This window comes from Sorghum bicolor, chromosome 2, assembly GCF_000003195.3.
Source record: "Sorghum bicolor cultivar BTx623 chromosome 2, Sorghum_bicolor_NCBIv3, whole genome shotgun sequence".
In the NCBI taxonomy this organism is placed as follows: Eukaryota; Viridiplantae; Streptophyta; class Magnoliopsida; order Poales; family Poaceae; genus Sorghum; species Sorghum bicolor.
Window position 1 is genome coordinate 70,868,337 of NC_012871.2, and position 14,767 is coordinate 70,883,103.

At 46.5% G+C, this 14,767-nt stretch overlaps 1 protein-coding gene and 1 pseudogene across 1 annotated transcript; both read right to left on the reverse strand.

Annotated features, from left to right (window-relative positions):
- On the reverse strand, window positions 856-3,886 carry LOC8056349 (NAC transcription factor NAM-B2). Its single transcript, XM_002462994.2, has 4 exons — window positions 3,630-3,886; window positions 3,272-3,500; window positions 2,647-2,969; window positions 856-2,422 (listed from the first exon to the last, which is right to left on the reverse strand). The coding sequence occupies exons 2-4, from the start codon at window positions 3,489-3,491 to the stop codon at window positions 1,709-1,711; spliced, it is 1,257 nt and encodes a 418-aa protein (XP_002463039.1). The 5' UTR covers window positions 3,492-3,500; window positions 3,630-3,886; the 3' UTR covers window positions 856-1,708.
- LOC8056350 lies at window positions 11,796-13,793 on the reverse strand (annotated as a pseudogene).

The window sequence follows — 14,767 nt, forward strand, 5'->3', positions numbered from 1 at the left end:
GTCTCTGCGGCCTGCGGTTGCACAGGGCCCGCCCGGGTTAAAACGAGAGAGATAAATAACTAACTAGAAATAAGATTAGGATGCAGAGAGATAAGATTTGGATGCGTGCTCCGTCCACGTACGTCGCGATCGCGCGGGTGCCATCACCCCCCAAAACGTACTAGCCCTATTCGGGAACGCCTGCCAGCGGCACACATGCAGTGCCGAAAGGCGCCGGCCCGCGATGCCCCGCGCGCCGACGTTTCGAGCGCCCGCACGCGCGCTGCGGCGTCGGCGCTCGGGCGCGCCGGATCGGAGGAGAAATTCAGAGAGGATGTGCATGCATGCTTGCCGCGCGCGCATACGCCTAACTTCTTTCCGTCTAGGCCTAACTTGCTTTCCTCCCCGGCCGGCAGCGCTGCTTCTCCGCCGATAGCCGCGGCGCGCGTGCCATGGCGGCGGACACGTCTCGCGCTCCATGCCAAGCTAGCTCTGCCGGTACATGATGCCATTGCCAACGCCGCCCGCGGACACGTGGTTATTTTTTGCTTTTTTTTTTTCGGCAGGTGAACGCGACGGCGTCTCTCGACGACGAGCCGCCAGCAAGCGCGCGCGGTTCGTTCTCGCGCCAAGCATCGCGCGAGCACAGCTGGCTCCCTGGTTCCTGGCTGCAGAGTTTGTTATGGAGTACTAGCTAAGTATTAGGGGGGAGTTAAAGATGGCCATTGATCGGTGGTAGACATTGATCCATGCATCGGTCACTGACGTGTTGGAACGAGAGGAGGCTAGCTGCTGGACAAGAGAGATTCCGTTATGGCATGTTCTGAAATATCTCAGCCCAGTATGAGGGTGCAAGTGACATGGCACCTCAGGGGATAGTGCAAATGGTCTAGCCATTTTTAAACTCGTCTCTGTATATACATTACAGTCCAATAATCCAACCGAAACATAGATTACATATGCAGCTATAAAATTGTGCACACAACCCTGCAGGGTGCCTATACATGGCGACAATGACAGGCGACGAAGGCTAGAACTTTTATATGTAGCAACCAACCCATTGCAAGCGATATACACAGCTGCGGCTCAATTAGGAGATTCTCTGTAGGTATGTAGTAGGCTACTAGCTAGTATGAACATCGTCCATGCGTGTGCATATGCATGATCATCAAGCATACAAATACCTTTCTTTTTCGAGCTTTAAGCATACAAATATCTACATGCATACAAAATGTCAACATGCATGCATGCAATATAATTACCGTATAGTACGTGACCTATATATTATATATTTTCCATGTTAACGACATGCCTATGTGAACTGGCTATATATAGTAAAATATGTATACACAGCAGTTAATTTTGTTTTGTGGCGGGGATAACAGGGGTGGTCATGAACATGCATACAGGCTAAATTAATTTATGCAGGGTTCAATCTATAGATGCAAGAGGCTAAATGACTAATTAATATCATATCTATGTAAGTATTGGCTAGCTAGATTTTGCTTCAAATTGGCCTACCAAGTTGCAAGGTTGCTTAATTAGCTCCGTACAAGTACGTGCTTGTGGTAGGCAATGCAGCAATATGCATGCATATTTGTCCTTGTGGTTCACTGAATGAGACTACTACTATAACAACTGGTACTAGCTGCTGGCGATGCTGACTACCTTAAAAGCCAGCCATATGCATCAATTCATGCCCATAGGCAATGTCGGTATCATGGATGATTCACGGGTTCCAGTTCACGCCGGAGAGCTGGTAGGGATGCTGGAAACCGCATGTGGCGGTGGTGGCGGCGGCCGCGGCAGCTTCCGGCGTTACTGGTGTGCCGAAAATGGCGTGGTGGTGATAGGTTGTCGCACCTTGCACGCCGAGCGGGTTGAGGAATGTAGGAACGATGGCATTAGCGCCACCGCTGCAGGCGCCACTATCGACGGCACCGGCAGCCGCCAGATTATTCCTCTCGGACGGCGACGACAGGGACGTGCCGCCGCCGTCAGTGGACGTGCCTCCACTGTTGTACCCATGGAACCTCTTTGAGGGTGGAAGAATTGCGAGTGCGGACGCGTCGAGCCAGTTGAATGGGGTGGTGGAGGACGACGGGACGAGGAGCTGCTTGGTGTCAGCTGGAGCAGCTGCCCTCGCCGCCGCGGCTAGCTGGCTCAGGGAGCTGGCGCCCGCTGAGAGGCCTGTGTCCTCTGCTGTCATGAATCCATCCAGGAAGTTGTCCTCGTGATGGTGGTGGATCAGCGATGTGTAACTATTGCCGTTATGATGAGCCGCCCTTCCTCCGCCTGCGACGGCGGCGGCCATGGCAGCCGCGGCATGAGTCGGGTAGGCTGCCACTGCGTCCTCCACGGAGTCCTCGCAGTCCATGCTCCTCTCGCCGGCTCCAAGCTTGTTGATCTTCTTGTAGATGCGGCATAACACCCAGTCGTCGAGCTGAGACACTAGCATGCAGTTAGACCTTGATCACCACAACAGTTATATATTATTTCGGCGTTTTTTTTTTTGGAGAGGAACAGCAGGGGCAAGCCCCTCCTGGTAATTTATTGGAAACAAAGAACAAAAGCAGATAACAGGGTATATTCTGAGAGATTGATGCTTGCATATATTGGTTAAATGCAATCTCTGGTTTACACTATAGCGCGCAGTAGCACACATACCCTGAGAGATGTGGCCTTGCCTCCTCCGACGTTGCATGGCGGCGGCGGCCGGCTGGTGGTTGAGCTCGCCGCATCCGCGAGGCGGTACTCGTGCATGATCCAGTTGGTCTTGAGGCCCTTTGGCGGCTTCCCGCGGTAGAACACGAGCGCCTTCTTGACGCCGACCTTCTCGCGGTTGCCGCCGGACGCCATGATGGGCTTGTCTGTGCCAGTCGCCTTCCAGTAGCCGGACGTCGCCGCCCTGTTCGGCCGCGCTCCGTTGGGGTACTTGCGGTCCCTCGGGCTGAAGAAGTACCACTCCTGCTCCCCGAAGGTCGCCTTATCTGATCAACCATCATGTCCATGCCACAGGACGTGAGAATATAGTATATGGCACATGCATGGAAGTATATATATAATATGCAAGGTAGCTAAGATGATGTGCATATAGTATAACACATAGTAGTATTACTTTATTATTTATTACTTTGCAAAAAGTTATGCACAGTATTAAAAGAATATTTTAATAGAGCTCTACACTGCATACGCAATCACTAGCAGAACGAGTAAGATGAGATAATCATGCCAATAATAAATTAAACAATTGATCAATCAAGTTGTTACACGCGCTAGCTAGCTTACGTACCAGGTAGCTCCCACGGATCGAACTTGTAAAGGTCGACCTCGGCGATGATGGCGACGGGTAGAGGCACGGACGCAGCCTTCTTCTTGAGGTAGTGGACGACCAGCTCCTCGTCCGTCGGATGGAACCGGAACCCCGGCGGGAGATCCGGCGCCGAGCTCGGCTGCTTCTGCGGTGGTGGCAACTCGCCGGACGACGAGTCCGTGCTCTCCATGGACCTCATCACCGGCCCCTGTTCCAAGCACCAACACACCAGATCAGTAGATCGATCTACCAGACTATATATACTACGCACACAAAAAGCACAGCAGCTAGCACCTTGTGCTACCCACCAACAACTGCCATGCAGTTCGCTGCTTACCGCGGGATGGATCCCTCCCTGCAGTTTGGCAGAGCCGGCCGCCTCTAGTCTAGTAGTGTGAAGCAGGAGAGCCGACAGCGACGAGGATAGCCGGGGTCTGTTACGCTGTCGGTTGGGAGGATCTGATGGAGCAGGCGGCCGGCGAGTGATCTGCGCTGGGATTTTTGGTGGTTTCGCCCTGGGGGAATCGTAGCGATGGAGGAGAGCCGGCCGGAGACGGAGGCGCAGGCGGGCGGGCAGGGGAAGAGTGGGAGGTGCCGAAGGCATTGCCCCGAGAAATATGGCTCCGTTGCACCGAACCCCAGAGCCCCGGGCCCGTCGCCCCTCGACACGTACCCCGCCGCCGCCCGTACCGCGTGTCAGCTCGCCACCGGCCGCGCCCAGCACCCGCGCGCGCGCGCCCCGGCCGCGATTCCGTCAAGCCCTCGCCCCGTCGCCCCCTGGACATGCGCTCGCGGGCCGCCTGTGTCGTCCGGGCTAGCTCTTCCTGAGAACCGAGCCAGCCCAGCCCAGCCCAGCCGCCGGAACAGGATCTCCTTCGTGGCCTCGTTTTGGCCCACGTTCGTAAACAAATTGGCCGTTTTCTTCTCAGTTAGCCCGTCCAGAGCCGCTACCGTGGCCCACGTGCGATCGTGGATTTGGGAGCGCAGGACCAGGCTGCTAAGGAGTAGAAAATTAGAAATTGCAGTGCAGGCCTGAAGCGAGTCGTTTCTTCTTGTTTTCCTATATAAACTAAAGAACAGAGAGAGATAGGAGTAGAATTCACCCAGATTCTTCGAATGTTCCTGCGCTGAATTCCAAAATTTGAGCTCGCTTCGTACGGCGTCCGGACCGTGGTCATGGATTCATGAGTCGTGACTTGACTGTGCACATTGTTTTTTAGTCTCAAGTTCTGTTTCAAAAGTTTCTCCAACGTGAATTCAACATTCAAATATAACTGGATAAACAAATATAAATGAAAGATAGAACTGAACCGAACTGCGGTCGAATCGGTCCAGTAGAAAATCTAGCAGAGTACAATTGTGCACATTCTTTGACGTATATATGTCTCTATCTACTTTCTGAAACGGGTCTTTAACGCATTTTCTAGGCGCATATAATAGAAGAGATTTCCTGTCATCAGCCCAATTGAGGTTTCAGCATACTCAATTCGATCCAATTAACATTGTAGCTCCAAATTTTGATATGATTAGTTTGACGAGATTTCCTGTCATCAGTCCAATTGAATCGCCTCCAAACATGCCAGTCTATCTTTGGAAGAAAACTAAGCCGCAGCTTGCATTAGTTTATCATTTGCCAGCTGCTAGCGGTCATCATGCCACTAGAGTTCCGAGTTCAGAGTCCATGCATGGCTGCACGCAGCATCGGACCAGCAGCAGCTCTAGATGCAAGGAAGTCACTGTCAACATAAAAGAAATCTGATTGACCTACTTAAAAAAATGGATGAATAAATAGATACAACTAGTTGATATTTCAAGATCAAAGACCAGCAGTTGACCTGACCACACTAATAATCATCAAAAATTAATTTCAGCGCCACACCAGTGGTTGTGTATTAACCGCCAGAATCTCCAGCCAATAATGAGAAGATTCACCGAAAAAACAAGTAGACGTCTGAGTAGCTTCCAAATTAATAAGCTAGCAGGCTGCTGGGCCGGTCTCTCTGACCCGAAGGGCCAAAATCATCTTCTGTAGTCTAGTCCGTACACGGCTTAACGTACGAGTGAGCTGACGACGCATCTCGATCGGCCGGTTGGAATGGAATTCCGTTTGGGGAAACGCCGCCGCGATCCGTTTGGCTGACCCTTGACCCTGTCAATTCCGGGGTTTCATCGGCCTCTGACCGGACGGTCTCTCTCGCCGATTGATCAAACCCTAACCTGACTTGTGTTGTGGTTAATGATCCCGGTCAACGCCTATCTTAATGATGTGGCTGCATTGCACTGCATGTAGGTCAAACAGAAGTAGCAGCGTCTGACCTATGAAGAGAAAGCCAATGGCCCTAGAACTCTGCATGCTGGCGCGGTGGCGCCCGGCGACTGATGATCTGCAGTGTGCAGTAAGAAATTAAAATTTGAGGACGAACACTGTGAGGATTTGCTGTATATTCATGACATTATAAAGACTATATATTATATCATCTGTCCTTCAATAAATAGATTTCTAAAGTTATCTTAATTAGTAATTTTTTAAAACTTTGACTAAATTTTTAGAATAACACCGTTAAGATTTATAATATCAAATTAATATCATTAGATATACCATAGAATACATTTTTATAATGTCCTCATTTTATGTTATAGATGTTATTTTTTTCTTATAAAGTTAGTCAAACTTAAGATTATTTGTCTTGCATGAATTTTATGAATTTAATTACTTGGGAACGGATGAAGTATATAAATTTGGGGCAAAATAGTTGGAAAAGAAAAACTACTCCTTTTTGCTTTCTATATGTCGTGTTTGTTTTATCCTAGGCTAAATATTTCATCATTGACCATCAATCTTTTATCGGATGTCTTCGAAGAGACTTTGGCCATCAATTTTAAGAAAGTACTTGTTATAGTAAATCTAAAATCATAAATCTTATATTCTTAATATGTACAGGTTTTTAAAATTGATGATCAAGTTAAAAATATTCGACTTAGATAGAACAAAGCTAATACAACATGTGGTAGATCCTACTGGCGGCGCCGTGGTTAAACTTCCACCCATTTTTTTCCCCAATTAAGCACACGGAGGCATGTAGCTAAGCAGGATAGGTACACTACTGTACGATCTGCATTGGAAACATTGATTTTTTCAAGGTGGTCGTCATTCGGTCAGACGACAGCGCCGCCGGGTCCTGCCGTTTCTCGGGCAGCTTGGAAAAATAGAAACAACAGAGACGGCTGGCTGAAGGCTGAAGCAGCAGAGAAAGTTCAGACTCGTCCGGTACACCGCCGTGAAGCCATGACGACAGGCAACATCCGAGCAAGTATCAGGTAGCGTGATTAAATATAAACACCCTTGGACTGATTTTGATTTCTTTAATTTTGCCACGTCAACACTGGTTTGTGGGAGTCGTACGTCTTGGCTCGTTCGCTCCAGGTCGGATGCAGTGAGAAAACGAGACACGGAAGTCGTTGCTGAAGAAAACGATCGGATTTTGTCGTGTGTGGCCGGCACGATCGTCGTCTGCGTCAGCGTCTTTGTCAGCCTACGCGATCTTGGGACCGGATGACCTTTTCTCTTTTTTGTGTCTTTCTCATTCAGTTCGTCCCTCGTCGTCTTTCAAGTCTTTCAATTTTTTTTTTTTTTTTTTGAGATCTTGATATGAATCTGCATGCGTTCACACATCTTAGGACGTACGCCACGTCGTTTGTGGTCATATAATCGGACTGCACGTCTGCAATAGATGAGCGCGATTGGAAAATGGAGCGACTACTTGAATTGCAAGCAACTTTTACTTGAAAGGCATTATGCCAAATTAAACTACTCCTAGTCGAGATTGGGGTGAGCATTAACTTGCCGGTTAAGACTAACCTTCCTCCTAATCTTTGCGGAATACATATAATAAATCCATGCACTACAGAGTTAGTAGTTGAACCCTAGACATTTTCCCAAGTTCAACTCTAACCTCTCGTGGAATTCTAGCTACTACATTACAGATTTGTTTGGAGAATAACGAGTCCGGCATACATTTGTTTCTACCGCGTTTCCAAATTCCAACAATTAGTGTATCTTTTTGATAATCCTAGCTAGGCAGCCAATGCCGGTGACGGGCACGACACAGCCATGAAACTACCATACAAGTTCCAAAGGGGCACAAACCCACGACCGTATCCGGGCAGAGCTGCGTGGTGTGCCTGCCTCGTGCACGGTTGACTAGCGACCGATCGTATCCGGGCGGGCATGCATCCTCCAGCAGGCACGTGAGCGTGTTGGTGTGTGCTACTGCTACCGCGCGCGCACCGAGAAAGAGACGCGACGGCATGCGATCCGAGACCGGGCCTCTCTCGATCTGCTGGCTGGAACTGGAACTGGGCGCAGCAGGGGCGATCTCGTGTTGGAGGGGCATCGTCCCGTGGCGGCTGTCGTGCGCGCGCGCTTTGACAGTTTGACTGATGGCGCGCGCGGGCGGGGGAGACGGCGTCGTCCTCGTCCTCGTCCTCGTCCAGTCGTCCCCGTCCCCAACCCAACCCCCCAGTCCCCCACACGCCATGCAGAGCACGAATTAAACGCGATAATATAGTACGTAGCAGCACCAATGCAATGCAAGCCGGCGGCGCGCGCCGGAGACAACTGCCGATCGAGAGCTGCACACATGCCGGAGGCGGCTGAAAAGGACAGGGATGTGTCATGTGTGTAGTCTATGACAGGGCACAGTGGAATATAATTTCTCGATTGGATCTGAGGAGAATCTGAATCTCGTCTCCAACCTGTCCGATCCCTCCGCGCTTGGCCGCCGCCGCCGCCACCATCAGGGAAGAGGAAGAAGAACGACATGTCACCGTCAGGGAGGGAACCCTGTCCGTACGCATGGTTGGACGGGGAGACACGGTTTTGTACGAAACTTATTGCAGCTAGCTCTCACCTGCATGCCGATCCTGTATAGGAGTAGCAGGCAGGAAGTGGTCTTCTTCCCCAATGTGTAACCATCTGCGCAGACCGTTTGATCGATCATAGTCTGTGTTGTCTTGGGGACTACGGACTAGTTCTTAGCGTACGTGACCACGCATCCACGGTTTGAGGCTTGAGATCTTTCACCACTAGTACAATGCATGCGCTTTGACACGTGACATTAATTGGCTACTTCTTGCATGCTCTAGTGCCCTGTATATTCTCCGTGTTCACATTTTTTATAAATTTATTTGTCACAGAGAGGGCTAACCGAGTAGTACACAGTCAAGTCGATTGCTTCTGTCCATCACAAAAATGTACCCTTTCGCTCTCTTAGTTTATCTGCCAAATGTGGTTACTTTTCTTTCTTACACTAATGTCAAGTAAAAAGTAAAAAGTAAAAAGTAAAAAGTTGTTTCAACAGGACCCTTGCCATGCGTTTTTTTTTCAGTTAACCATCATGCAAGGTTGACCGATCAGCACTAGCCATACTAACACCAAGTAATAAGAAGTAAAAAAGTTGTTTCAACAGGACCCTTGTCATGCGTTTTTTTCCCACAATGAACCATCATGCAAGGTCGATCAGCACTAGATAGCCACCAGTAGAAATACAAGGATAGAGCTTTTCGGTCCAATTCACCTAGAATTCAGCAGTCTTTGGTTGCAAAACAAAGAACGATCATGTAGGTACGAAGCAACTATACATATACAAATCTCATCGGAGAACAGAGAGAAGGCCAGCATATAAAGTTTCAAAGTTTGGGTCTTAATTCCTTCAAGTCTACAGCAGCAAGTGTCGGTTATGTAATTTATTTAACGTTTCTTCCTTTTGAACTAGGAAAGTTTCTATAAAACCCATTTGAAATTCGTCAGCATAATTATTTTGCTGGTACGGATTTTCAAAATATGTCTAGTTTCCATATAAATAATCAGTGCACGTATCGTCCAGTCCAGGGAACAATAATATTATTGTTGAAATTCATTGTTCCTGTGTGAAACCGTGCATGATGTTGATTGTTGAGTCATATATGATCGATGGACTGGGTCTTCAACTGAATTTCACAAAAATAAATGTACATATTACAGAAAAATGTACAAAAATATAAACATCAAACAAAAGATTCACTAGATATACCTTTAAATATATTTGCTAATGCATTTATTTGACATTTTAGAGGTATATTAAGGTTATTAATTACTTTCTTGTTCAAAGTTATACAAATTTGACTTAGAGCAAAACTAAAATGACTTACAATTTAAAACATAGAGATTACGGATTTGGTATTCAAGTAACAAAAATAAAAAGGTTTCAATTTGCGGCAAGAATCCTTGATCATTTGCGGCAAGAACCTGAATGAGTTTTGTAAAATATTGTAACTCACATAAAAAATGCCATCTATTAATAGAACAAAAAAGATATATACGAGATTAATTAATTTCATGAAATTTGGGACATTGGATCGATACAACACATATTATGCTTTATACGGCCATACAAATACATATATGGTACAATGTAAAATAAATAAGAAAAGGACACATAAACCTTTTGTTGTTGCACATAGTACATATTTGCACATCTACCGTACTAGATCGATAACAATGGTTGTTATTTTCCAATGAGAAAATAATATGGCATGTTGGTAGATATGTATATACTGTACAAGCAGAAGCAATATCATGTCAATATTTTTCTTGTTAAAACAGTAGGTCAATTCAAGATTTTTTGTGTGTGGCTAGGTCAATTCAAGATTTGCTTCGTAAAACCTAGTGCTAATGCAAAATGGTCTCTAGTCTAGTACTTAGAGCACCTGAGAACATCTAGCAAGCCTAGATTCGACTCCTGGTGGACTGAATTAAATAGGTCTAGAATAAAAAGATTATAAAAAATAGCTTAGGGTTTTTCCTGCTAACTTCGATCAGAAAAATCTATTGCTAATAATTGTTATCTTCTAAAAAAACAAGATCGTACCAAGTTATTAAATCGTGCCTTATATTTTAAGACATAGGGAATATCTGTTTGAGATTGTCATACAAGAAGAAGCCCATTTAAACTAAGAAAAATTACACTTCACTAAAAAAGGGCATATATCATTCACATACCCAAATAACACTACTTAGCCAAAACAGGATGTCCAACCTCACCTAACACCACTGGAATAGGTAGCTTTGCCGAGTGCCCCAGACACTCGGCAAAATGCACACGGCAAAAAAATAACGACAAAGGACGCTTTGCCGAGTGTCCTTTGTCAGGCACTTGGCAATGAGTTTACCGAGTACCGCTCCGACACTCGACAAAGCACAGTTGCCGAAAGGAGCTGCCGTTAGCGTTCAGTTTACCGAGTGTCGACCACCTAAACTTCCTCTCGTTGAAATGTTAAGAATATCAACTCATAAATATAATCAAAGTTACTTGTAATTCAGTTCTCCTGCGCATGCTCCTACTCATAATCTTGCATTTAATTTAACAAGTATAGGTGGATTTGCATTATATATGAAATTTATTAGTAATAATAATTCTATTCCATCTATCTATGCATATATGTAGTTCAAATTCAAAATAATAACACAGGATGTCAACACATATACAAATTAATTGGAAATAATATATACATTATTATCCCGTCCCGTTCCTAAATTAAGATGTACACTTAATTACACATAGTACAATTCTAAACAATCAAATAATGAAACACTATTCATCAATATAATGCTTCTTTCCCTATTATCAAGATATGATGCATGCATTATATTAGTTTCAAGAGTACTCTGTAATTAAACCTGATCAAAGTAATGTTGCATTGATGGCATTGTTGAAAGCACACACAGTAAGGCCCTCTAGCATACAATACAATATGCATGTGATACAACTGAGTAGCTGAGAGTTGTACCCACACAAATAAACACGAGATTTTCTTTGGAATGCAGCTACGCCTATAAGGAATAATGTAGCTGCTGTCATATACCCAGTTCCACGGTGAATAGGTTCAAAATGTGTGAAACATATACAATGCCACTCTTTCAATGATCCATGCTAAGTTGTCAACACTGAAATGAGAGAAAGGGAAATAGAGAAAAGACATGATGAAGATATACACACACATGCATGTACACACGTATCCCGGCCAGAGGCCGTAGTAGCGAGGAAATGAGTGAGACAAAGACGTTTGAATCCAACAGCGCCATGCAACGAGTCAGATATATAGACACACACTGCAACAGCAGTATGCAAAAAATATCTTTAATCTCGACATACAATTTTATTTTTTTCTACATGTACATGTGTGTGGCTGTTGTAATTATTTGCAAAGCCACATCTTCGATCGGAGGAGTACCGTTTTATGGTCAGTTGTGTAATAGCTTATTCTACATGGGCATAACATTTTTACCGCCCCAAGTTTACCAAAATTAATTAAGGCCAAAACCTCTAAATTTACAATGAAAGAAACCAATAAAATGAACCAATCCCCTCCCTGTTAATACCGAGTCATTGCTGACAAAATGCAGGCCAGCGCTTCGAGAAGAAGCTGGTGGTCTGAATATATATGTAGTAGTCCGTTCAAAAATTCACAGCCTGGAAACGATCATCTGGCGGCGTTGTGGCACGCGCTGTTCCATTTCTTGAATCCTCTCCATCACCGCGTTCGCTGCATTTAGCACCAGGTCCGCCATGTCACTGCAGATCGCCATTGCAGAAAGATGGAGTCAGTTCAAAGCTAGTAGACGATGCTTGCATCATTGCATGCGTTCATATATAATATAATGCACACGCTGATGTCAGAGCTGAGGCTAGCTATTAGCTAGAGGCAGTGAATAATGCGTGAATGATCGATGTCAATGGCGCGTGCATGGAGAATTGCAGATGGAGTTGCAAATGAAAGGGCGGGCACTGCACGTACTCTTTGGTGGGGTCGTAGGTGAGGCCGACGGTGTATCTGGCCTCCTTGAGAGCGACCTTGAAGCGCTCGATCTCCTCGCTTGTGAATGTTTCGGAGTCGACCACCTCCTTGGGCAGGATGAGCTCCGAGGGCTTGATGCCGTAGAAGATGGGGATGAGGACCTTGCGCGACTCCACGATGTTGGCGAGCTCGTGGAGGCAGAAGTCGGAGTCGAAGTAGCGCGGGGAGAAAATGGCCACGGCGACCCTGCACTGCCTGATGCCCTCGTTGATGCTCTCGTGGAGCCTGTCGCCGGGGCGCATGGACTTGTTGTCCAGGAAGGAGCGGACCCTCCCCCCGCTGAGGTGGCCGAGGCGGTCGTACAGGAGGCGCGCCACGTTATGCTTGGTGTCCACCCCGCGGTGGTTGATGAACACGTCGTACTTCTTCTTGGGCGACGCCGACGCGGGCCTCTCGTCGTCGTTGTCGACGCGCGGCCGCGGCCGCGGCCGCGCCGCCGCCCACTGCGCGGCGTGCTCGGTGTTCCCCATCGCCGCCTCCGCAGACGCGTTCAGCCGCGACGCGATGGCGCAGCAGTCGTCGCTGATCACGGCGGACGACGACCTCTGTTGTGCGGATGACGCCATTGGATTGATGGAATGCAGAAGCTGTGTGTGTGTGAATTCCTTCCTTCTTCTTCCTCGGATCGAGTCGGAGCGCGGTTTTTGGAATGTAGCTAGGGCTGGGAGGATCGTGTGCAGCACTGAGAAACGTCGAGAGGCCGAGATCGGCCGGCGTACGTGCGTGCTGCTGTCGGGGACTTGGATCCGGAGCCGATTGAGATTGCTAGTCTGCTCTCTCAGATCGGTCGAGAATGAAGCAGCAGTGAACGACCTGAATTGATGAACGATCGCGATCGATCGTCGTCGTCTATGGCGCTAATAGAATGGAGCTCTTTGTCGATGTGCAGTTGCTGGAACGGGTCTGTAGTTTTTATAGGGATCGATCGGAGGAACTGAAGAGCCGTTGAATTTCAAAATTTTGACAAGAAAATTATACGCGCGTCTGCTGGCGCGCTCGTGCTCTACTACCCTCTAACAGCAGTCTCATTCAACGGAACCCGCGGCGGAAGACAACAGCCAAGAAGACGAGAACAAGAGGTGGCTAGGCCGGGGCTTTGGAGGCTTAGCGAATGCATCATGGGTCCTTTACTAATTATTATTCAATTTTAAGACATGTCTGGCTGCATCAAGATTCGTGTTCCTGCATGCACGCGCCAATCGATCGACCTAGCATAGTTATAACTTACTCTTTTGTCCTTAAAAGCTTCAATTTTTTAGAATTGTTCTAAATCAAACTTTTAAAATTTTGACCGAATTTTTAGAAAAAATACTAAAATTTATAATATCAGATTAATACCATTAAATTTATTTTAGAACATATTTTTATAAAATACTCATTGTATGTTATAGATATTAATATTATTTTCTATAAAATTGATTAAACTAAAATGTTTTTAACTAACACTGATTTTAGAAGAGGGTTCCTCCTGCTCCAAGGAAGCTCGGCTGGAGCCTCGGACCGTATACTGCTTGCACATTCGCAGCCAGTACTGCACGCTGCCCACGATCGTCGCCCGAATTCCTCGGTTTGAAATTTCAGACTGCACGTGGACCGGCGACAGCATTCGGATTTTACCCAGTATAATATATGGGTTGGGCCGGGTCTCCAAAACCCATCGACGAGGCTCCCGGGATCGGAGACCCCTTCAAATACGTGAGCTACCTCCGATGACGCTCGAGACAGGGATGACGCCACCGCGATTGGACTCCTAAACCATCCTCGGCAGCGAGCTCGCTGTTGCCTGTTGAGGCATTCAACTCCCAAACTCTCCACACCAGCACGCACCTCGTACGTACCCGTTTCCGTTTGAGCTCTCGCTAGCTGCTGCCCGCTTTGTGATGCATGCAAGATGCAATTCTTGGTGTGCCGTACCCAAAAAGGTTTAATTTTTTAGACCTTATTTAGTTTTTAAAATTTTTTAAGATTTCTCGTCATATCGAATCTTTGGACGTATGCATAGAACATTAAATATAGATAAAAAAAACTAATTGTACAATTTGTTTGTAATTTGCGAGATGAATCTTTTAAATCTCACAACCACAATTTATTAATTCTCCTAGTGAGGTGGACTTCTCCTAGTGTTTTAGCATTCAAAATTTAGTATAAATTTTCTCTACTAAATGTCTCCTAGTAGGATTTCCTAGTATTTTGACTAGTGGTAGTATTTTATAACTACTTAAAAACACTAGGAGAATTCCACTATTTTAGTAGTGTCTAGTTAGTCCATGGTTAGATAATAATTATCAAATACAAACGAAAGTGGTGCTATAGTAGTTGAACTTAAAAAAAATTCGTGAACTAGGGATGCTAGACTCTCGCTCTGACGGCGACAATGCATATGGATTACTGTGGGAATAGTCCATGTAGATTACTTGCATTGGGGATGCAACGCGCAACGGAACGGAGAGGATCGGAGGCGGCGACGATCGATGCTGCTCGTGACCGCGACTCCAACATTGACAGAAATGGTTGTGGCCGAGAGCTGATCCGTACTGTCTTCGTTTCTTTTTTTCCCCCCTCCAACTCCAAGGCGTCAAA